The 22894-nt window shown below is 46.4% G+C and overlaps 1 protein-coding gene across 2 annotated transcripts in view; it reads left to right on the top strand.

Moving 5' to 3' along the window:
- The window catches only part of Rnf182 (ring finger protein 182), a 47238-nt gene extending 25236 nt beyond the window's left edge, over positions 1-22002 (top strand). For both annotated transcript variants that reach the window (XM_032885192.1, XM_032885193.1), the window contains exon 2: positions 20869-22002. In XM_032885192.1, coding sequence (XP_032741083.1) covers positions 21078-21821 — 744 coding nt within the window. In that variant the 5' untranslated portion in view covers positions 20869-21077 and the 3' untranslated portion in view covers positions 21822-22002. The remainder of the gene's footprint in view (positions 1-20868) is intronic.
- Positions 22003-22894: the final 892 nt, after the last annotated feature.

Here is a 22894-nt window from a genome sequence, read left to right on the forward strand (position 1 = left end):
CAGTGCTGTTGATGCTGCCGGTTCTGATGACCTGTGACACCGTGGTTGGGCGGTACATCAATGCCTGGGAAGCGTGGCTTCTTGGGAGCAGCTCCAGGCAGAGTCACTGCTGACCCAGAGCTCAGTAAGCGTATGAGTAAACATCACTTAGTTTCTTATGTATGAACTTTGAAATAACCATCTCTCCCTTTTACTGAGGAGTGAACCCAGGGCTTCGAACGTTCTGTAAGAACATTGCCTCCGGTAAGCCACGTCCCCAGCCAGCCGTCCTTGACAGGCTTGTCTAGGTTTATAATTGCTTCATGTGACAAGGGAGTTTATAGCTGCCTTACTCTGCTGTGCCAAGGCCAACCCGTCTTAGTTATTAGGGTTTTCAGTGCTACAGTGTTTATTCTATTCTATTTCTCTCTCTTCTTTTTTTCTTTTAAAAATCAGGTTCCAGCTCTCTGCTGGCATCCTTACTTGTCATCTCTTCTCTTGAATGTGTCAAAGTTCTCTCAGGGTCCCTGTCTGACAATGTCAGCATCTGGGCCCCATTCTCTTGATTGTCAGTTTCCTGATGGGTTTGGTCATTTGATCATATGGTTTTGTTCTCTTTCTTTCTCTCTCCCTCCCTTTCTCTCTCCTCCTACCCCTCCCTTCTTCCCTTCCTTCCCCTCTCCCCCTCCCTTTTTCTCTCCCCTCCCTCTCCTCCTCCATTCTTCCCTCCCTCTCCTTCTTTCTTCCCTTCCTCTCCCCTTTCCTGTCTTTCTTCCCCTCTCCCCTTCCTTCTTCCCTCTCCCCTTCCTCCTTCCTCCCTCATTCCTTCTCCCCCTCTCCCCTCTGTCTCTTCTTTCTTTCTTTGGAGACAGGGTCTTGCGTGTGACCAGGCTGCCACCATACCTGAGATTCTCTTGCTCTAGCTCCCCAGATGCTGGGATTCTAGATGTGCATCATCACACGTGTACAGTTTTGGACTCTGCTTATTTGTTTTGAGACAGAGCCTCTCTATAATGGCTCTGGGTGTCCTGGGACTCACTGTGTAGGGTAGGGTGGCTATTTGTGGGTTGTCCAGAGGACACCAGGAGATACCTGAGAACACGGCAGAGGCACTGGATGTCACCTCATGTCAATGTTCAGAGGACGTTGGATTTTCTTCTGAATGATGAGATAGGGGTCATTTGAGCTTGAACATGGATTAAAAGGATTTAATTCCATATTTTATTCTTTTAGAGGGATATTTTATCTTGGTTTTGTTTTATTCATTGGCTCCCGACTGAAAATCCAAGGTATTTGGGGGCCTTTCTGTCCTTGCTGAAGTCTGCTGTCTCTCTGCCCAGCTCTATAGATCCCCGAAAGCTCTGATTCGTTTTTTAACCTCGTACTTCTGCGTTTCCTGCTTCCCCAGCCCATTTTGTGTTGCCTTTTAGGGCTCTTAGAGAGAAACACCATGGTCAGATTGGTTTTGTCTCCCACTTAAACAAAGTCTGGAGCCTCCTTAGTGCTGGGGTGAGCAAAGGAGAGGTTCTGCAGGACGCTAAGGGAGGCCTTGCGGTCAGGTGACCTGGGCTATTAATTGGTGCTCATTTGGAAAAGAAATAAACGTCTCCTATCATCAGGCAAAGGTAATTTTGCAAATTAGACCCACGGAAGTCGGGCCCTCACGCTCTGAGGAGAGCCGGGAAACCAGGGGGACTTTCCTATAGGTGTGTGAGCTGCATGGTGCTGGACTCTTGACTAGTGCTACTGGGGGTAGAAGAGCTCGGCCATGGTTTTTGTGTGTTTGTGTATGTGTGCGTGCGTGCGTTCACACCAGTGTCAGCGCTGGAACCCAGTGTTTCACAAATGCTTGGTGAGCACTGTACCACCCAGCGTCATCTCCAGTCTAAAAGAAGGGGAAGGGAACAGTTCATAATTGCAAGTTAAAAAGGAAAACACGGGGCTGGAGAGATGGCTCAGTGGTTAAGAGCACCCAACTACTCTTCCAGAGGTCCTGAGTTCAATTCCCAGCAACCACATGGTGGCTCACAACCATCTGTAAAGAGATCCGATGCCCTCTTCTGGTGTGTCTGAAGACAGCTACAGTGTACTTATACATAATAAATGAATAAGTCTTTAAAAAAAAAAAACGGAAAAACACAACACAGCAGGTGTAAAGAGCCATGGTTAGGGACCTACCCACGGGTGTGGGCTGTACAGCAGCGAATTGCTTTGACAGTACGGGCTGTCTCAGGCAGGCATTTTAAGAGGACGAGGACATGGCTATGAACTGGTAGAAAAGATGCTGTTGTCACGTAAGTCTCAGTGTACGCGAGTGAGGTGGCTCACGCTGCGGTCGAGCGAGAAAGGATGGAGGGGCCTCCTTAGAGTTTGGTGCAGGATAGACCATGGGGCAATAATGGTGATTTTATAAACGAAAATCCAGGGTAAAAACAGAAAAGGGAGAGGTCATCGAACACATCGTAAAGAATTTAATGTCCAGAACCAGCCATGATGGATCTATTGTTCGGATTCTCTTCTTCCCACAAACCTGCAGGGTTAGTACTGTCTACATGTTCCCAGCAAGGCACACAGGCTCAAATAGTTCGAATAACACATCCAGGGTCATTAGTGAGTGAATGGCAGGAGTGGACTCAAAACTTGGATCTTCTGAACTTCAAAGCGGCATTTTCTGTCTTCAGCCTGTGTTTTAACACGGTTACATAGTGGTTTGTTTTCCTTAGAAGTGATTTCTGTAGACGACAGTTAACACTGATAAGCTGTTCACTGTGCAGGATTCTAAGAAGGAAATTCAAGGGGGCCACCAAGCACTGAGCAGAGAGACTGTGAGGGAGGCACCATTCATTGCTTTTTTTCCTTAGCGGGGAAGCCCATAGCTATCAAGTACAGAGTCCCAATTCCTCAGATGAGAAGCTGTGACCCAGAAAGGTAAAGTGATTTATCCAAGTGATTTACTCAAGAACCCAAAGCCTGTTCATTAGAGAGAGGCTGAGCTCTGTTTAGACAGAATTACTTCGTCCCAGTTTGGGGCATTCCCCCTCAGAGGTTATAGCACAGTGTATTTATCTGGGTTAAACAGTCACCGTGTGTTGACTGGGTGTTTTTTCCAAGAATGCTGTCATGACAAGAGTTGCCCTTGGGGGCTACATGTAGCTCAGCAGTGCTCCTAACACCCCGGACAGCTGCCTCAGCAGGGCTTCCTCCTTCAAACCCTGCTGTCAGAATCCACCAGAACATCCATGCGCCTGCCCCTCGTACGGTGTTAGACAAAAGCATGACAACCATCAAGAACCAACATAGAGAAATCATATGAATTCTCTCTGTGTGTACATGTATGTGTGCATGTATGCACGTGTGTGTGCATGCATGCATGTCTGTGTGCATGTGTGTGTATGTGGAGGCCAAAGGTCAGTGTCTTTCATCTTCCCCAGTTAGTCTTCACATTGGTTTTTGAGACAGGGTCTTTCCTTAGAGCTCAGCTGTTAGGCTAGGCCAGATGCCAGTGAGTCCAGGATCCTTCTGCTTCTGCTTCTCCAGTAATGCGATTATGGGTTCGTATGCCCAATTTTTCCTGTGGGTTTTAAGGATGGAGCTCAAGTCCCCAGTGCTTTGCACAGCAAGCACTTGACTGAGCCGTGTCCTCAGCCCCAGGTGAACGAGTCTTTTAGAAATGTCTCCCTAAAAGCAGCTACTGTATGCGAGGGACCTCAACGTCCAGCTCTACAGCTACTTATGTAACTGATACAGTTCTACGTGGTAGCCGGGAGCCAGCAAACTGCTCTTTCCTTCTCTTCTCATCTTCTCCCCTTGTATGGCTAAACCTGAGTGTCTTTTTGATGTTTTTCTCAGCCTGTTTGATGTCCCTTTCATTCAAGCGACACTGTCAGATCCTGTGGTATAGAGGCAATGTGTGGCCCTTCTTGGGTGCACACGCAGGGTAAGCTCCCAGTTAAATGCCCAAAACAAAGCTCACAGGCTGTGCTCTCAAATCTGTGTGTCTGCCTGAGGCTGGCGCTCCACAGCCACGAGGGGCCACCAGTGGGGAACCGAGGTGGGCGGAGTCCTGTCTCACTGTCAGGGCACAGGCAAGAGGAAGCCTCCAGTTTTCAGACGGGTCAATCAGGGCCACTGGGGGAAAGGGAGATTTCTCCTTACAAGAGAAAGTAGAAAATCAGGAGAGATCAACCACACTGTCTCCAACTGTTACAGCATGTGGCAAAGGAACACAGGAGTTGCCCACTCCTCTTCGCCTCTCCTCAAGCCCTTTAGGTCCTCCTGGCCTTGCAGGGATTCTTATAAGAGCTATAACGATGAGTTACACTCCTCCCCCATCTCCCAAACCTCCCCCCCTTCCTCCTCTCCCACACCCCTCCCCATCCCATGCTCCCCACCTCTCCCACACCCCTCCTCCTCTCCCATTTTTATCTCTTGAGGGTTAAGGCCACTGCTAGGACCTAGCCTAGGGCTCGTGTTTTCAAAAGCAGTCTGTAAACATTCTGCTCACGAACCAATAAGAATGTACAGGGCGGGTGGGCAGAGGAAGAAACGGAGAACCCAAGTGTTGGCGAGCAGGCAGAACGCCTTGCTAGTGGCTTTTATTTTTATCTTTTTATGATGAATACTTTTAAACATATTCAAAAGTAGAGAAAACGGTGTAATGAATCCCTTTATCCTCAAAAATGATTAACATATGGCCGATCTTGCTTCATTTATCTGCCCCCTCCCCACTGGATTATTTGAAACAAAGACCAGATGTCATGTTATTTCATCTGTGAATACCGTAATATGTTTCCTTAAAGAGAAGACATGGTTTAAAAAAAATACAAACCTCCGTCACCACCCCAGAAAACAATGTAATTCCTCACCTCATCAAATGTAGGACTACTATTGACATATCCCTTATGATCTTGTAACCAGTCCCCCCACTTGGTGGGCTAGAGTCAGAGTCTAAACAAGGGCTACTCATTTATTTACTAGGTTATCTCACAGGGGTCTCTCAATCCATTCATTCTCTTTCCTGTTGTCCCCTTACATTTTGTTGAATTGAGAAAACCAGGTCCTTTGTCATGTGAATTTTAACCCTCTGTAATCCCATGGCCTAATTTAATTTCCTTTCCTAATCTCCATCTCTCCTCTCACTGGGAAATTAGAGAGAAGGTTTAGTAGGTTTTTAGCATCTTGGACAGTAGACTTCAGAGGTGGCAGATGACCCACCCTTCCCATTGCCTTGATGACACTTGTTTCTCTTTGTCCTGTGGGACCAACACTTACCATAGGTGTCACCAGCCAGATTTGTATATGGCCCACTTCCCCACCTGCTTGCTGTGCCTAGGGTGTGAGCAACCAGGTAATTGTTACCTCGAACAGGTACTGGGAAACTTCTAGAAAGTTCCACATAGTCAAAGTTTTGGTTTTGAGGGTCATATAGTGATTGCCACTGGAAGATTGAAAAGCCTCAGGCACTAGGTAGAAGAAATGGCCTACGTGAGCTTACAAACTAATTCAGATGCAGCCCTGGGCGCTGGCATACTGTTTCATCTAATGAGGAATATCAGTAAGGTTTGTGGGATATCATAATCCTGCCACTTTTGCTTATTTTCTGTGTGTGTGTATGTCGTGTGTGTGTGTGTGTGTGTGTGTGTGTGTGTGTGTGTGTGTGTGTGTGCAGGCCAGAATTTACAGGTGTACATGGTCGTGTGCGTGACGGGGGACATACCTGTGTAGAAGTCAGAGTTTTGTAACTATCAGGTGTCTTCACCCATTGTCCTCTACATTATATTTTGAGGTAGGGTTTCTGTACTAGACCAGCAGCTCGATGATTTGGTTAAACCGACTGGCCATTGAGCCTCAAGAATATGGTTGTCTCCATTACCCAGAGCTGGGTTACAGGCATGTACTTCTGTGACTGGTGCGCACATGCACGTGTGTCTGCACATGTGTGTGTACTTGTGTATTCTAGTGATTTAACTCAGGTCCTCGTGCTCCTGTGGACTTGGCCAGTGGAGCCATTGCCTAGCCCTCTTTGTTTATTGATGGAAGTGTGTCCTCTGTGAGGAAGAATCATCAGTAATTAGGTCACATTGGAGGTACATGGAAAGCAAACCGTGCCAAAGAAAGGAGAGGAGAGAGCGGGGAGGGGAAGGAGGAAGGAAGGGGAGAGGAAAGAGGAGGAAGGAGAGGGGGTTGGGGAGAGGGAGGAATGAACTCTTAAGCCTTTTACTTTGCTTGTCCATTTTCAGAATGAGCTGCCCTCTGAGGGGTGATCTTCCAGGGATGCTAGGCTGGGTTTGTCTAAGTTTCATCCTGATGCTACATACAGCCTTAGGACATAGCTGATGCTTTAGCCTTCCAAGGCACCGTGCGCTCTCTGGCAAGGTGGTTTCCACACTGCAGTTGTATGGTTTTTAGACACTAAATCAGCAATCCCTGTCTGCGGCCCTAAAATCAATGGCACTACAGTTTCAGTTTCATTAGGTAATAAAAACGTGTTTTCCAAATGAAGGGAATTGATTTTTTTTCTTCTCAGTTTTATCCAGTGTTAGAACCCTGTTGACATACGTGTCGCTGTTATACAACATTGGCACTTAAAATTTCACGATGCTCTGTTGTTTGGTTGCCTTGCCATCTGCCTTTTGGCTTAATGACCTCTGATTTTACGTTAGTGCCAAGTGGAAAAGATCACTGTTTCCAAGAGCCCAAGTCTAATGCGATCACTCGTCTGAGAATGCTCTCCCTTGATTTATCATCCATAGTTCATTTAACCCAACAGGCTGTTCTCGTGCCCTCCTCCTTTCTCTCCTTGGTTATTGTGTCTGGTCAGATTTATCATGGACCCTGACCTGAAATTTATCATTTCTCTCTGTCCTGGCCAAAGCTCTAAGCCCTCAGCCACTGTCTTCTCCTCCATGGGTGTCTTTCTGTGACTTTTAAGCACTGGAATCAGCGACTGCCTCCTGTTCTCATGCGTCCAGCTTCCCCGTTTTCTCTTGGGTTGAGACATGATGCTTTTCTTTCCCTATCTAGCCAGCTTTTACTCCTCTCGTTCCCAAGCTCACGCTGCCAGCCTCGGCTCAGCATCCTCTGCTCAGCTCACTTCCTCTCCAGCCTTCCCTGCCTCCCTCCCACAAGTCTCCCATTCCTGATTTCTGTTATTCCCCCAGGGTTGATAACATTTGAATTCCAGCTCTGATGTTCTCGTTTCTGTGTTTATTGCAAAAAGACAAAATGCGTATGGTTTGATATTGCACACCTGAAAATAAGAGCCAAGGGAAGAGAGTGCGCTTCAAGCTTCTACTTAAAGATATCCATGTCGCTCGTGGATGCTAGTTGATCAATAACAAAAAGTTTAAATACGGGTTTAATGGTTTTCAAAAAGCTGTCTCCCCTCCATTAAAACAAACAAACAAACAAACAAACAAAAACAAACCTGTCTTCTGTGCTGTATCTAATTTGGCCTAATAATGGGTGGCATCTTTCTCCTTAATCTATAGTTACACACCATGGAAAATGGCTTCCACGATGGTAGTTGTGTGGCTCAGAAGGTAATGGTGTCTGCTGCCAACCCTGAAGAACTGAGTTTGATCCTGGAATTCACATGGTAGATAAGACAAGTGACTCCTGGGGGTCGCCTCTGACGCCCACACTTGCTCTGTGGCCCGTGTATACCTCCCTGCCTTCTCTAAAATAGATAATGAGGCTGTCTTGGTCGACAGTGACCATATGTACCCTAGTGGTCCCACATGTGCTAGCGGAGCTGAGAAATCCTATTTCCCAGCGACATCCTAGCCATCCTGATGTCCTAACCGTGTGTGACTCCTGTTTGTGGTGATGCCTGTGTCAGCAAAGCTAGCATGCTGCCAAGTGTGCAGTGGTACTGCACAGCTCGGGGCGGTGACATCCAGGAGTCGGTGCCAGGTAGGTTGAAGGCTGGGGGCCAGTCTGGACTAGGTGGTTAGACCCTGTCTCAGAGTAACCGTACAGTACAGAGACAGAACAAGCACTTTGCTATGCAGCAGGAGCGTCCCATACTTAGCAATAAACAAATGACCTCATTCCTGGTTTATAAATTTGTTACACTGAAGCCTTAATCATTTTAAAGTATGTATAAAATTTTACTATACAGCAGTCTGCCACGCTGGGCTGGCTGCAGTCTCATCTAGCTCATGCCAATAGTGTCCCTTAATGGCCCGAAAGGCCTTGCGAGAGACTGACTGGACCATCTAACTCTAGGTGTTCACATACTAAGGCAAACCTGGGTAGGGACACTGCGGACGGCACTTGTTAGGTCACTGGTGGTCTTGTCTCTTAACACTTACCTCCTATGTTGCTTGCTGCCTCTCAGTTGGCTGTGAGCCTAGGCTTGAAGGGGGAGCCATTGTTCCAGCTGCCTCAGCTCACTACAGAGCTGTAAATTCCACTTGTTTCAGTGAGTATATTTCCTGACTAATCCTGGCCGTCAGAGGATAACAACAGCGGGGCTGTTTACTCCCAGCTATAAAAATAGGAAGAATTTTTCTGTTAACTTAAAAGCCTAGCTCAAACCATTGTTTATTTCCTGAGCTGATGAGAGAAAAGTGTTTTTCTGGGCTTGCCTTTTGGGAAGAGAGCATCCAATATGTCAGTCCTACAGCAAAATGACTTCACCTCAATAGCACATCTTTTTTTTTTTTTTTTTTTCAATCTTTTTTTTTTTTTTAAATACAAGTATCATTTTTTGTTCCATTAAAAAAAATTACAGTGTTTACTTTATCCTCGCCTTCACAGTTGAATGAGTGTGTGTCAGTCAGTCAATACTGACGCTTCGTGTGCTCTACAGCAAAGTGGCACGTTCACCGGGATCGACTCTAAAAGGCCAACCGAGAAGAGGCAATTTGGGGCAAATGACTTCAGTACAATTTAATGATGTGTATTTCTTTTTCTTCCCGTCATCTTAGAGTAGGCATATATTAGATATGCTGGAATTCAGAAAGTAATGTTTGTCCCTCCTCAGGATGTGTTTGCCCAGTGTTAATTGGAGCAGTGCGTTGATTAGATGGCCACATTCTGCTGACTCAGAGAATCGCTGGACTCAATAGCACAAATCTGCTCCCTCTCAGTGGGGGTGGCGGACCCATCTTTATTCATGCTGGAAACAAAGGAAATGTTCTCTGGAATTATGGGAACTGAGAAAAACAGTTTATGAAGTTCTGTAGTTATATCATTTCTCCCCACATTCTCCCCCTCCAACTTGGGATTAGATAGACTACCAAGAGGCTCGTCCTTGGAGGAGACTGATTCTCCGTCTCTTAGCAGCCATTAATCAACAATTAGCCCTTCCTGGGGTCGGGGCCCTGTGAGTTTTCCCCATCCACGTTGCTTTTTCAGAAAATGTCAATGGCAGCTGGAGATGCCGTTCCCAGCGCCCACTCAAGCACTCTGAGGGGCGATCTGCGGTTTTCAGTCATAGCTTCAGGAGTTGAGTTGTGTGCTCCATTTGACGAATAACCCAGTGACCTCTGCCTCTGAAGGGAAAGGCAGTTCCGCTGGCTTGGAAGAGGAGCTAATCTGCGCGGCGCAGGCATCACAATAACCAGCTCTTCCGTGTTTGAAATCGTAGAGACACTGCAGAGAACCAACGCCATGCCCGACTTCCCACCATCGTAACGAGACTCCTCAGGTCACTGGCCTAAGGAGAGGAGACTCAGTTTGGTTCACAGTGCTTAAGGTTGCTTGTCTTAGCGTTTGAGGCAAACATTATCGTGGGAACCCATGATGGTGCTGACCCACTTAGCTCACAAGCTGGGAAGCAAAGAGAGAAGGGAACAGGTGAGGGTTTCTTCTTCAGGGCCTTACCCAGGGAACTACAGGCCTCTTACTCAGGCCCTTATTCAGGCCCTCTTCCTAAAGGCTCCTTCTCATAGGCACCATGAAGACCAAGGGGTTAGCAGGTGGGCCTTCCGAGGAGGCGCTCAGCCTCACACCAGAGTAGCCAATTTCTTTAGGTTTCTTTTCTTTTCTTGATAAGGTTTCAAATCTTGGCCAAGGGAAATAGTAAAAGAAGGACTTAATAAAAAAATATATTGATGATGAGACAGGAATCAGTCAATTTCAGTAGTGTAATTTTCTTTCAAGCTGTGTCCTACTAAACCCCCTCCCCTGTGTGTGTGTAGGTGTGTGTGTGTGTGTGTGTGTGTGTGTGTGTGTGTTGTGTGTGTGGGGTGTGTGTTTTGTGTGTGTGTGTGTGTGTGGTGTGTGTGGTGTGTGTGTGTTTGTGTGGGTGTGTGTGTGTGGGGTGTGTGTGGTGTGTGTGTGTGTGTGTGTGTGTGTGTGTGTGTGTGTGGGGTGTGTGTGTGTGTGTGTGTGGGTGTGTGTGTGTGTGTGTGTGTGTGTGGAGGGGGTGTGTGTGTGTGTGTGTGTGTGTATGTGTGTGTGTGTGTGTGTGTGCGGTGTTTGTGTGGGTGTGTGTGTGTGTGTGGGTGTGTGTGTGTGTGTGTGTGGTGTATGTGTGGTGTGTGTGTGTGTGGGGTGGGTGGTGTCTGTGTGTGCGTGTGTGGGTCGTGTGTGTGTGTGTGTGTGTGTGTGTGTGTGTGTTGCTGGAGGTTGAACCAGGAGCCTCATGCATATGACAGAAGCACTTTGAGCTATGCCCCAGGCTAACCTTCTTAAATTATATCTTGTTTGCCTTTTCAAACAAAAAATAAAGTACCGAGCAAGCCAACCTCTGAAGAGGACTTATTTATTATTCATTAGTGTCTGACATAGGTGCTATAAGCAAAAGAATTGTGACATCTGCCTCTGCCCTAGTTACATTTTTGTCGCTGTGATGAGAAACCTTGACCAAGGCAACTTATGAGGAAAAAAAAAATCATTTAGTTTGGGGCTCTCGGTTCCAGAGCATTAGAGTCCATGACTGTCATGGTGGAGAGCACGGCAGCAAGCAGTCTGGTATGGTGCTGGAGTAGTAGCTGAGAGCTGAAATACTTATCCAAGATGGAGGGATGGAAAGGGAGAAGGAGAGGGAGAGAGAGAGAGCGCTCTAACTGGGGATAGTGTAGCCTCCTTCCCTGTTACATACCTTCTCCAACAAGACCACACCTCCTAATCCTTCCTGAACAGTTCCACCAACTGGGAAACACTATTCAAACATATAAGCCCATAGAAGTCATTCTCACTCAAACCACTGTGGTATCTCAGTTCATCAGCTAGCGGAACAGCATTGCAGAATGGTAGGTTGTGCTTTACTTGAAAGTGGGCTCTTCTGTTCATAGAAAGCCCACAGCCCTTCTAAGACTGAGTTCAGTGCATAGTCTTTCTACTATCATTTACAATATTGATGCGCTTAAAATCTATCAATGTATATATTCTAAATTTCTAGTATTTTTGTATAGTTATCTTTTGCATGCGTATGTATAGTGTGTATGTGTGCTTGCATCTCCCTCTCTCTCTCTGTGTATGCACGTGTGTGTGTGTGTGTGTGTGTGTGCGTGTGCGCATGCACAAGTGTGCGTGCTTACATCAAGGGTTGACACTGGCTGTCCTCTTTGATCTCTCTCCTTCACATATTAAGACTGGGTCTCTCTCTAACTTGAACCTACAGGGAGCTGATCTGGCTTGCCAGCCAACTTGCCCTGCGGGATTTCTCAAACTCAGCAGCATGGATTTTTCAATTACTTGGCACTTCCCGATGAATAGATGATGTCTCTCCATTATATTAAATTGGCTTGATCTTGGGTGAATGCCGAAGTTAAAGTTTTCATCTTTGAGGGAGGCTTTCTGAAACCCTCCATATGTTGCTAGGCAACCATCGGGGTATTATGGTGTTGCAGATTAAGTACTTTTAGGGGCAGCAGCTGTTGATCCTTCAGGAATGAGTGCTTAGCATCTGTTGAGTCTACGCTTTTAGGATTTTCCAAGTTGGATCCTGTTACTTGCTGTTGAGGAAGGATTGTTTGCAAAATGGAAACGCATAACAAGCATCTTAACTCTGAGGTGGTCACCTGTACAGAGTTAGAGGCCACCCATGGTCCTTGAGGGAGAACTCGGATCATTAGGACTGAAAACAGAGGCCGATGAGCAGCCACTGCAAGTCACAGGCGGGTGGCTCATTCAAGCCCCAACTGGAAGACTGCACTTTCTTGGGGGTAGGTCACCAATCTGTGGTTTGAGCTCAATTTGAGACTCGAATGCCTTACATAATAAGATTAGGAGCATAGGATTTTATGAAGGAAAGAGATGGCATCAAGGAAAAGTCGCCTCTCTATGATTTATTAATAGCTTAGATTAAAAGCCAATGCTCTGCCACGCTATGTGCAGAAGGATAGAGTTATTAGTCAAAGAACTTAGGATGTCATGAAGGCTGATGGCCAGGAAAGGAAAATGTTTGAAGAGTGATGTTCCACTGGGTACGAAAGGAACTGGAGAGGAGAGAGCCTTCAGCACTGCCACCACGATGGAGAGGAGCAAGCTTTGGCACTGTCACCAGTGGCAGTAGCCACAGATGATGAACATGACACTTGCATCCATTTGAAATACATCATCCCATCATCCCATCATCTTCCAGCAGTGCTGATTATATTTTTATATTTATATCTCTGTTTATATTTATATAATGACCTTTGTGAGCATAACTTGGGCTACATGAACCCTGTCCTTGAGATATTTTGAAGAAACAGAATACACCCCACTGCCTCTCAGTTAATTCACTTGGAATAACACAAGTCACACAGAAAGAGCCCCAGAATAGTAAGCAGTATGATCTCATTGATCTCGATCTTACAAGTGCTCCCTTGTATCTGAACTTCTGTCATCTCGGGAAGAGTCTTACGTCATAGCAGAACCTTGGGAATTAATACTGAGCTCATTTGATGTCTCTAAGATATCGGAGTTCTGTCTCGAGATTCTCTTTAATTAGTGAACATCATTATAACAAGAACCATAAAGGCTTATGTCTGGAAGAATACATCGAAGCTCTATTTTGACTAATCATTTCTAATGTAAGAATCACAATAGCTGCAACCCAGGGAACTAAAGCTTGCAGTTAGGAATGTTCCCCATTGCTAAGTGAAGGGAAATTTACCTTGGTTGGATAGAAACTGACTTTGGATCAGTTTGGAAATGGCTTAGCATACCGTGGCTCTCTGTTGTCATGAAACACACAATTTTGAAAGTAGAATGGCTAAGAGCAACCAGAATCCTTCACTCTTGAGTTAGCATGCTTTACTGAGTCAGTGGTGTGCTTAGGCGTGTATGTCTCAGGGCCACTTATGTAAATGAGGTGGTTGGCCAAGGGGTTAAGGCGGTGCTGGATGGACCATGATGGTCTTGTTCTCTTGACTGGTGTTGCTTCTGGGTTTTGTTTAGGCTTCTGTTGTTTCTGGTCTTCAGGAGTCTGACCTGGGATTCTTCAAGGCTGAAAGAGACGACAGCAGAAGTGTGAGGCACCTTGAGGTCAGGCTTCTGAACTCCCACAGGGCTGCTCTACTCTCAGATTATTGGTCAGAAGGAAGCCTGTGGTGAATAGGTTTTGGCCCCCATAGATTCATGGGTTTCAATGCCTACCATTAGGAGGTGTGGCCGTGTTGGGGGAGGTGTGGCCTTGTTGGAGGTAGTGTGGCCGTGTTGGGGAAGTATGGAACTGGGCTTTGAGGTCCAATACATGCTTAAGCTCCATTCTACCAGTGTGGAATCCAGTCTCCTCTTGGCTCCCTTTGGATCAAGACATAGAACTCTTGGCTCCTCCAGCACCATATTTGCCTCTATGCTGCTATGCTTCCCGCCATGATGATAATGGACCAAACCAGCCCCAATTAAATGTATGCCTTTATCAAAGTCCATTGGTCATGGTATCTCTCCACAGCAATAAAACCCTAAGATAAAACCCGTGCCTGTTGATTAAAAGACGAGGAAACAGGTTCCTCCACCTGTTGGCGACTTAAAAGAAGACTGTATTGTGGAGGGTGTTTGTCAGCATTGTGGAGAATTGCTATGGAGAATTGCTGTGCAGGCAAAGGGTCAGGGTAAGCACTATTAGACAAAGTGACTTATCTACCATGAACTCATTTAGAATTTGGCATAGAGGAGTTACATAATAGAAATCTAGAAAAGAAGCTCCAAATAGGAAAGATTCATGTGCATGCGTGTGTGCGTGTGTGCATGTGTGCATGTGTACATGTGTGTGTGTGCATGCGCCTGTGTGTATGTGCGTGTGTATGTGTGTGCGTGTGAGTGTGTGTGCGCGTGCACACACACACACATATGTGTTTGGGGGGGGGCATGTAAAAGCCAGAGGATATTCCAGGTGTCTTTCTATTTTGCTGTTTGAGGCAGGGTCTAATTGAACCTGAGCCCGGAGTTCACCAGTTCAACTTGGATGAACTTGATTGAAAGCCCCAGGAATCCTGCTGTCTCCACACCTCTAGGGCTGAGATTACAGGCACAGTTGCTGAGTTTGGCTTTTACGAGGTCAGGTACAGAGGACCCGTCCTCAGCCCTTTTGCTTGTATGCTATCTCCCAGCCCTGCAAACAGTCCAAGTTCTAAAAACTTATATAAAAGTTTAAAAAGGAAAAACATGCAGAATTCTTATCTACCTTTTTATCTAACTGGCAGTTATAATAGTATAATTATTTGAATTACAGTGTAAAACTTGAAAGGAATAGTTAAGAAAGATGCCACAGGGCTGGAGAGATGACTAATAGGTTAAGAGCACTGGCTGCTCTTCTGGAGGACCCGGGTTCAATTCCCAGCATCCACGTGGCAGCTCACAACTGTCTGTAATTCCAACTCCAGGAGTTCCAACACCGTCACACAGATACATATTTAGGCAACACATTAATGCACAGAAAATAAAAATGAATAAATGAAATAAAAAAGAAAGGTAGCCAAGTGAACAGTGAAAGGATTCTTATTCATGGGCATCAAATTGTTTGCCGTCAAGGAAGAAAAAATTTTAAAAGTACAGAACATTTAGAAAATGAATTTTAAGCATAAGTTATGAATGAGGGATGGAGATCAATTTATTACACACCTTTATGTCATGGGAAACATGGTTGATATTATCAATGTTCTCTACAAATTCAGATTTCATCACAATTTCCCTTATGAATCAATACTCATCCAAGGAATTACATTGGCGAGGGATCCGGGAGCCAGCGAGCTGAAGCAGCTTGCCCCCTTCCCTCGTCCGTCTGCCTCTCCCCTCCCAAGCCTGTCTTGGAGTTAGAGCTCTACAGTCTGCTGCAGACACAGGCTCTGTAAGAGCTGAAGGTGAGGAGGCAGGCGCAGATAATGGCTTTCTTTCTGGGCCAGACTGGCACTAAAGCTGGAGCCTAATGGTTCCACAGGGGAACAGGAGCACAGAGGATAGAAGACAGACTGAAGACTCTCCTCCTCCTTCTCCTCCTCTCCTCCTCCTCCTCCTCCCTCTCCTCCTCTTCCTCCTCCTCCTCTTCCTCTTCCTCCTCCTCCTCTTCCTCCTTTTTTCTCCTCTTCCTCCTCCCTCTTCCTTCTCCTCCTCCTCTTCCTCCTTCTCCTCTTCCTCCTTCTCTTCCTCCTCCTCTTCCTCCTCCTCTTCCTCTTCCTCCTCATCCTTCTCTTCCTCTTCCTCTTCCTCTCCTCCTCTCCTCCTCCTCTTCCTCCTCCTCTTCTTCCTCCTCCTCCTCCTCTTCCTCCTCCTCTTCCTCTTCCTCCTCCTCCTCTTCTTCCTTTTTCTCCTCTTCCTCCTCTTCCTCTCCTTCTCCTCCTCCTTTTTCTCCTCCCTTTCTCTTCTTCTTCCTCTCCTCCTTCTCTCCTTCTCTTCCTCTTCCTCCTCTTCCTTGTCTTCCCCTCCTCCTCTTCTTCATCTTCCTCTGCCTTCCCTTCCTTTTCCCCTTCTCTTCCTCCTTGCCGCCCTTCTTTCTCCTCTTCCCTTCCTCTACTTTTCCTTTTCCTTCTCTTTCTGTCTCTATCTATCTATCTATCTATCTATCTATCTATCTATCTATCTATCCTGCAAAAGACCAAGGTGTCACAAACATCTTGGCTGCATTCTTCCTGTCTCCCAGGCTTTGGAGAAGTGTAGGCTTTGATTTTTCAAATCGTACTTTTAATATGGGTTCTTTCCTTCCATGCTTTAACCTCACTTCTAGCCCACCACATACCAGAAGTAGTAGAAAAGAAAGGTTATTAGGACATGGGGGATATGGGAGAAGTGAACCCGTTTAGAAATTTTTCTTTGGAGGAAATCCAATCTGCCTTGTCAGGATAGCTGTCCAGTTCAATCCATAGCAAACAGGAGTCAGCAGTGATGGCATGACCCAGCAGAAACAGCCAGGTCTCTGCAGAATCAGCAGGAGTCAGCAGGAGCAACCAGGACCAGCAGGAATGCCAGGAGAAGTTCTCGGCCACACCTCTCTCAACGAAGTGAAGATCAGCGAAGATGAAAACACAATACCAACAAAGTGCTGCAAAGCCAGCTATGCAAGCCCCAGTCACTGTTGAGTCCTATTTATATGCCCTCCACATATCACATGTCCTCACACAGGTCTTGCCTCACAAGATACCAAGTGAGTCTGTCTTAGCAAACTCCACGTGAGTTGGTATCAGCTGACATCACTCTGCCAATCTGCCTGAGTCCACGGAAGTGCCAAGAAGCCACCAGAACACAGAAGTTGTTTGGTGCATTTCTTTCTATGAAGTCATGAAAACAAGGACCATTAAGGAATGGCAAGGCGTACCAATACCATCCAGCATTGCCCACTGTCTGTTGGGCTTCTTAGCATCATGCATTCTTTCACACTTTAGAGAAATCCTTTCACCAGGAAAATACTTCTTCATGTCACTGCCTCAGCAAGACACCATCCAGCACAACTGACTTTACAAGAAAAGCACCATAGGTTTCCACTTCAGAGAAGGAAGGCTCTCTCCTGTTACTTGGCTGTACCTCAGCTGTACCAGTAACCCTGTGGTCTCAGGACATCCCATTTCCTACCTCTCACAGAACTGCAAGCACATAGGTCCCACAGTAGTCACATCGGGATCCCAGTCATGTAACAGTGAGCATGGTGTCACTGCAGCCAAAGGAGAGGCAGTCTACAGGAGTGGCTGGAGCCATGCTTCACAACACAGAGGGGCAGCTGCAGACAGGAGATTTAAAGATAGCCTAGAGAGACATCCAGGTGGTGAGCTGTGTGACTGGCCCATCAGACAGTTCAGTCACTGAGATGCAGAACAGGGACCTGAAGCACAGAAACAAAATGTAAAGGGATGGGCTTCCTGGGAGGATGTCCATCTAGGAACCAGAACATATGCGTAACTGGAGAGCCACAGGGGGTGATCAGACAAATACAAGGAACACGTTCTCAGGGGTGATGCGAGGCACTTTGTATCTGTTGGAGCTCTTGAATGCCAAAAGAGCAGAATCTAAGCTGCTTCCAGCCAGAGCAAGTGACCTTCTGTGAAGAAGTGTTGGCTAGCTGCGACTGTCTCCCTCATGGCAGTGGAGACTGGAGATGGAGGAGGAATGGTGATGGCAGAGAGAGGAGAGATGGAGGGGGAATGGTAGATGGTGGAGAGAAGCAGCAGCTGCATACACTGCACATGCTGCACACTCTGTGCACACTGTACACATTGCATATGCTGCATACTCTGCACACTACATGCTATACACACTACACCCACTGCACACACTGCACACTGCAAACACTGCACATGCTGTACATTACATGCTGCACACACTGCAATGCTGCACACTCTGCACACTCTGCATACTACATGCTGCACACACTGTACACACTGTACATGCCTTTTCCCTCTTGGGATTAAACTTTGTTATATAAGGTTGTAGGGATCTCGTTACTCATCTTATGACAAAGATGCCCAAGAACAGAGTACTAAGGAATGACTTGCTCTCCAGAACCATAGTCCTCACAGTGAGGGAAGATCTCAGGAAGGAAATGACAGGTTCCACTGAGATTTGAACTCACGTCACTGGATCCAAAGTCCAGAGGGCTAACCATTACACTGTACGGTCATATCTAGGCTTTTTTTTTTTTGTAATTTATTGTTTTGATACTTTATACATGGACACTGTACATATATCCCTTTGTCCCTCCCTCTCCTTTCATGTCCTGCTGATTCCCAAACTCATGATCTTGTCTTTTCAAAAGTAGTGTTACATGGATGTATATGCATATCTATGTGCGCGCGTGTGTGTGTGTGTACAAGTAAATGAGTAAACGTAATGCATTTACTTATTTATTTATTTATTTTTATTTTTATTTTGGGACCGTTGACTAAGCTAAAAAGCACATCCCAAAATGGGCTTGGTGGTGTCAGCATGTAATTACAGCTGCTTGGACAAGATTATGAGTGTAAGACTGGTCTGGCTACAGAGTGAGTTAAAGGGAAATTTGAATAACTTAGTGCAATCCTTTGTCAAAATAAAGTGTTTTAAAAAGTGGGGCCAGGGCGGTGGCTCAGTAGTAGAGCACTTGTCCAGCATGTGCAAGGCCTTAGGTGTAACACACACACACACACACACACACACAGACACATACACATACACACACACACACTCACAGTACTCTCATACTTTCTCTTACATACATATAACGCACACATTCACATGCACACACACACACATTCACATACACACACACACTCATGCACACACACAGAGACACACACACTCACACACACACACTTATGCACACACACACTCACACTCTCACACACACAGACACACACACACTCACAGTACTCTCATACTCTCTCTTACATACATATAACGCACACATTCACATGCACACACATACTATCTCACACACTTTCACACAGGCACACACATTCACATGAAAACTCTCTCTCCTTGTTTCTCTCTTTCCATATACATAGTGTTCAATTACTGGATAAGGAATTTGTGTCCCCAGATGAACTAGACTTTTTTTAAAATCAGATATGTGTCCAAATCTGACCAGGAAGAACCCACCATTTTGAATTGGGTAGTAGCCATACGACAGGCGGGAGAGCGATTACAGAACCAGCTCTGAAAGAGGCAAAGGCGGGCTGCGAGGCTGCAGCGGGGTTCTGTGTCACTTTTAAAGAGCGCATTTTACCGTTGCTCACACTAGGTCAGAGGCCTCGAAGCTCTGAATTCGTTTACAGAATAAACACACAGTTGACCACCAAACTCCACACCGGACAGGAAAATCCCAGAGACCAATTTCAATATAGATGAAAAAGGCTATTTTTAACTTTTGGCTCATCACCAGAGCCCATTGATTGGCACTGCCACGAGCACACTGTTTGCTGCTGACACCCATTTTACAGCCAGGTAGACTAAGAAGTCCTCTGAGAATTAGCAAAAGTCATAAATAAGAAGAACGACACTATGTGCTCTTGGTTTTAAAACTGCCCGAGTTCAATTTAGTTCTCCGCTGCCCGTTCCCTTAAGGGTGGTGCGATCCATAGCAAATTTTGAATTGCAGACAGTCGCTGTCTCTCCTCAGAAATGCTGGGACAGCCTCCTGCTATGTTGCTCGGAGGGGTGCGCTCAGAAATTCAGATCCATTTCAAGACTTTCCAAGCACAGTGTAACTCAAGGCAGACCTACTCCCCCAATATCACGTATTAAAGCCAACCAAAACAATCTGGAGATTTTCCACGCCGCTGTTCTCTTTCACGGATGCTCACTACAGATGCCCCACTCTGCGTGTGAATAAACCTTCTGCCCTTTGTCCAGAGCTAAGGCCAGCAACCATCACTGTTGCTAATGGCAGGCCTGCAGGTTACACAGTGCCTTCTGCTTACTGTAGGCCCTGAGAATTTACATAACACACAGTAGGTGCAATGGTGAATAGTGAGAATATGTAGAGCATTTACATGACATACAGTAGGTGTGATGGTGAATAGTGAGAATATGTAGAGCATTTACATGACATATAGTAGGTGTGATGGTGAATAGTAAGTATTTCCTATATTCATAGGTGATAGCCACCTATGAATGACTTTTCCTGTGTTTATGGGGTGTGTGTGTGTGTGTGTGTGTGTGTGTGTGTGTGTGTGTATAATTGTATGTGTTTTCCATATCACCTCTCTCTCTCTCTCTCTCTCTCTCTCTCTCTCTCTCTCTCTCTCAGGATTTGGATGTGTTTATAGTGCCTCTGTCAGAGGCTCTGCATTTTATCCTACTTTGTGTAGATGTGTATGCACAAGCCTGGCATTGAAACAAAAATCGGAATAAACCAGTCAAACACGAAGGGCATTTGCAAAACAGATAAAGAAGTGAAAACCATCTGTTTCCTTTACCAGCACTCTCATCTCCAGCAAAATGCTTCCTGAGAACACATTCTTAATGCTCATCCTTAAAGCTTCCCTTGGGAAGCTGGGCATGGTGGGGTGTGACCCCCAATCTCAGCGCTGATGAGCCTGAGTCATGGGCTTGTTGAATTCAGTGCCAGCTTGGGCTATGTAGTAAGTAAGACTGACACAGACAGACAGACAAGTAAGCAACAGCAGGAAGACTCTTGGGTGTGTTTGTGAGACCCTCAGAAGGTACTTATTAATTAGCTGTTTTCTATAATGGTACTGTGAATGAGTCCCATGGTCAAAGAGACCAACATTTGGCACAAATTTCAAAGATAATCTGCCCTCGTTACAGCAGACCCTGTTGTACAGCACGCGGTACTGAGATGTTCCTCAGTGCACCGAATGCATGTTAGGCTGAGTTCCTTCTTTTGATGTTTGTGGACCAAAGCACGGACAGGACACCTTTCTGTCCCAGGGCCAGAGTGGGGAAAGAGGAAGGGATTTAATCTGTTAGGTCTACTGCTCCTGATCCTTGGAACCCAGAAAACACCATGAAGCAGTTCTCAGAAACACCTTTCCCGTGATCCGTTTGCTCTATTACAATCTCTGGCCTTTCTTTCCTTTGCAGATCCTTCAGCTGCCCCTTTAAAATATGTGTCAGAGACAGCGCTTCGCAGGAGCTGAAAATGGTCAAAAGACTTCTGGATTTTCTTCCTCCCTTTCCAGCCCTTCCAGCCTCCTTGCCTGACTCGGATGATGTGATATTCAGAGGGATTCCTTAATCCAAGTCACCGCTCAGCCAGGCACATCTACAGAAGATTGCGTCCATAATTCAAGATGGCCAGCCAGCCGCCCGAAGAGCCTGCGGAGTCTCAGGTCTCAGATGAGCTCGAGTGTAAGATCTGTTACAACCGGTACAACCTGAAACAGCGGAAGCCCAAGGTCCTGGAGTGTTGTCACAGGGTTTGCGCCAAATGCCTCTACAAGATCATAGACTTTGGGGACTCTCCCCAAGGTGTCATCGTCTGCCCTTTCTGCAGGTTTGAGACGTGCCTGCCGGATGACGAAGTGAGCAGTCTGCCCGATGACAATAACATCCTTGTAAATCTGACTTGCGGAAGCAAAGGGAAGAAATGCCTGCCCGAGAACCCCACCGAGCTGCTGCTTACCCCCAAGAGGCTGGCTTCCCTTGTCAGCCCTTCCCACACATCCTCCAACTGCTTGGTGATCACCATCATGGAGGTACAGAGGGAGAGCTCCCCGTCTCTCAGCTCCACCCCTGTGGTAGAATTCTACAGGCCAGCAAGTTTCGACTCTGTCACCACAGTGTCCCACAATTGGACGGTGTGGAACTGCACCTCCTTGCTCTTTCAGACGTCCATCCGGGTACTGGTGTGGTTGCTAGGTTTGCTGTACTTCAGCTCCTTGCCCTTAGGGATCTACTTACTGGTGTCTAAGAAGGTCACCCTGGGGGTGGTCTTTGTTAGCCTTGTCCCCTCTAGCCTTGTCATCCTTATGGTATATGGTTTTTGCCAATGCGTTTGTCATGAATTTCTGGACTGTATGGCACTTCCTTCTTAATCAATATGCAGAATCAGAAACTTGGCACATGTGGCTACGTTCAACCGATGTTTGTGTGACCTGCTTTCTTTTGCATTCCCTACGATTAGTGTCTGCAGCCTCAACGAAGCCCTTGGCCATGCGTCTGTGGTCCATTTTCCATCCAGAGTTTGGTTTGATGGGTTTTCCTGGATTCTGAAAATTAAAAATAAAAAAAAGTTCACTTCTATATAGGGGCTGGCCAAGAGGCAAAGCTGTGTCCACAAACAAAGGCATAGGCCCAGGGAGTGCTTTCATTTAGGTACCAGGCAAGGTGTGTTACAACGAGGCAGGTTCTTTGGGCGAAGGTGGGGATGAATGGAGTCCTCCTTGAAGTTAGGCGTATCCCATGATTGTGGGTAGATGTCAGAGGCAGGCTGCTCAAAAGCATGTGGGAACGCCCCTCATTTTCCTGGCGCTGGAGCCCCTCATCATCAGGTGCTTTCTCTCCTGAGGTAATGCTTCTCTGAAGTCGGCTGCCTCTTCTCCGCTCCCTTTTGCTTCAGTGCAGCCCCTCTCCCCTTCCCCACACCCCAGGGTTCTTCAATCTCATCTTCTTGGGTGGTTTCCTGCAGGATTCCTGTTTTGGCTGGTGGCCGTAGAAGACAGACATTGCTGAGAGGTTTGCACAAGGAGTTAGAACTCATGCCAGGGCATGGTCATTTATGTTCAACACAGGCCTTTTCCTCCACCCGCGTTTTTCTCCCAGGCTCCTCTGGGATGATCTGAACAGTTTTTGCATGTGGAAATATTCACCAGAATATTAAAATGTGAAAATGCTTCGTTTGATTAAAATGTTCTGTTTGATTTTTAACCACAGTCCCCAACCAACCTCATCCCTTATCCTGAACAAAGTTCCATTTAAAGTAGTTGCAATCAGTTTCTGGAGGCTTGTTTTAGAAGTTTGCATAGGGCGGGCTTTGCTGCCCCTGCAATGCTCTGGAGGGAACCTGTGATCGTGAAAACCCAGCAACAGGCCACCAGCTGCCCTAGCGCCTGGCACTAAGAACCACGTGTTCTGCTGAGTAGTACAAGTTTATGTCCTATGAAGTCCA

This window comes from Rattus rattus, chromosome 14 (assembly GCF_011064425.1).
Source record: "Rattus rattus isolate New Zealand chromosome 14, Rrattus_CSIRO_v1, whole genome shotgun sequence".
NCBI classification, from domain to species: domain Eukaryota; kingdom Metazoa; phylum Chordata; class Mammalia; order Rodentia; family Muridae; genus Rattus; species Rattus rattus.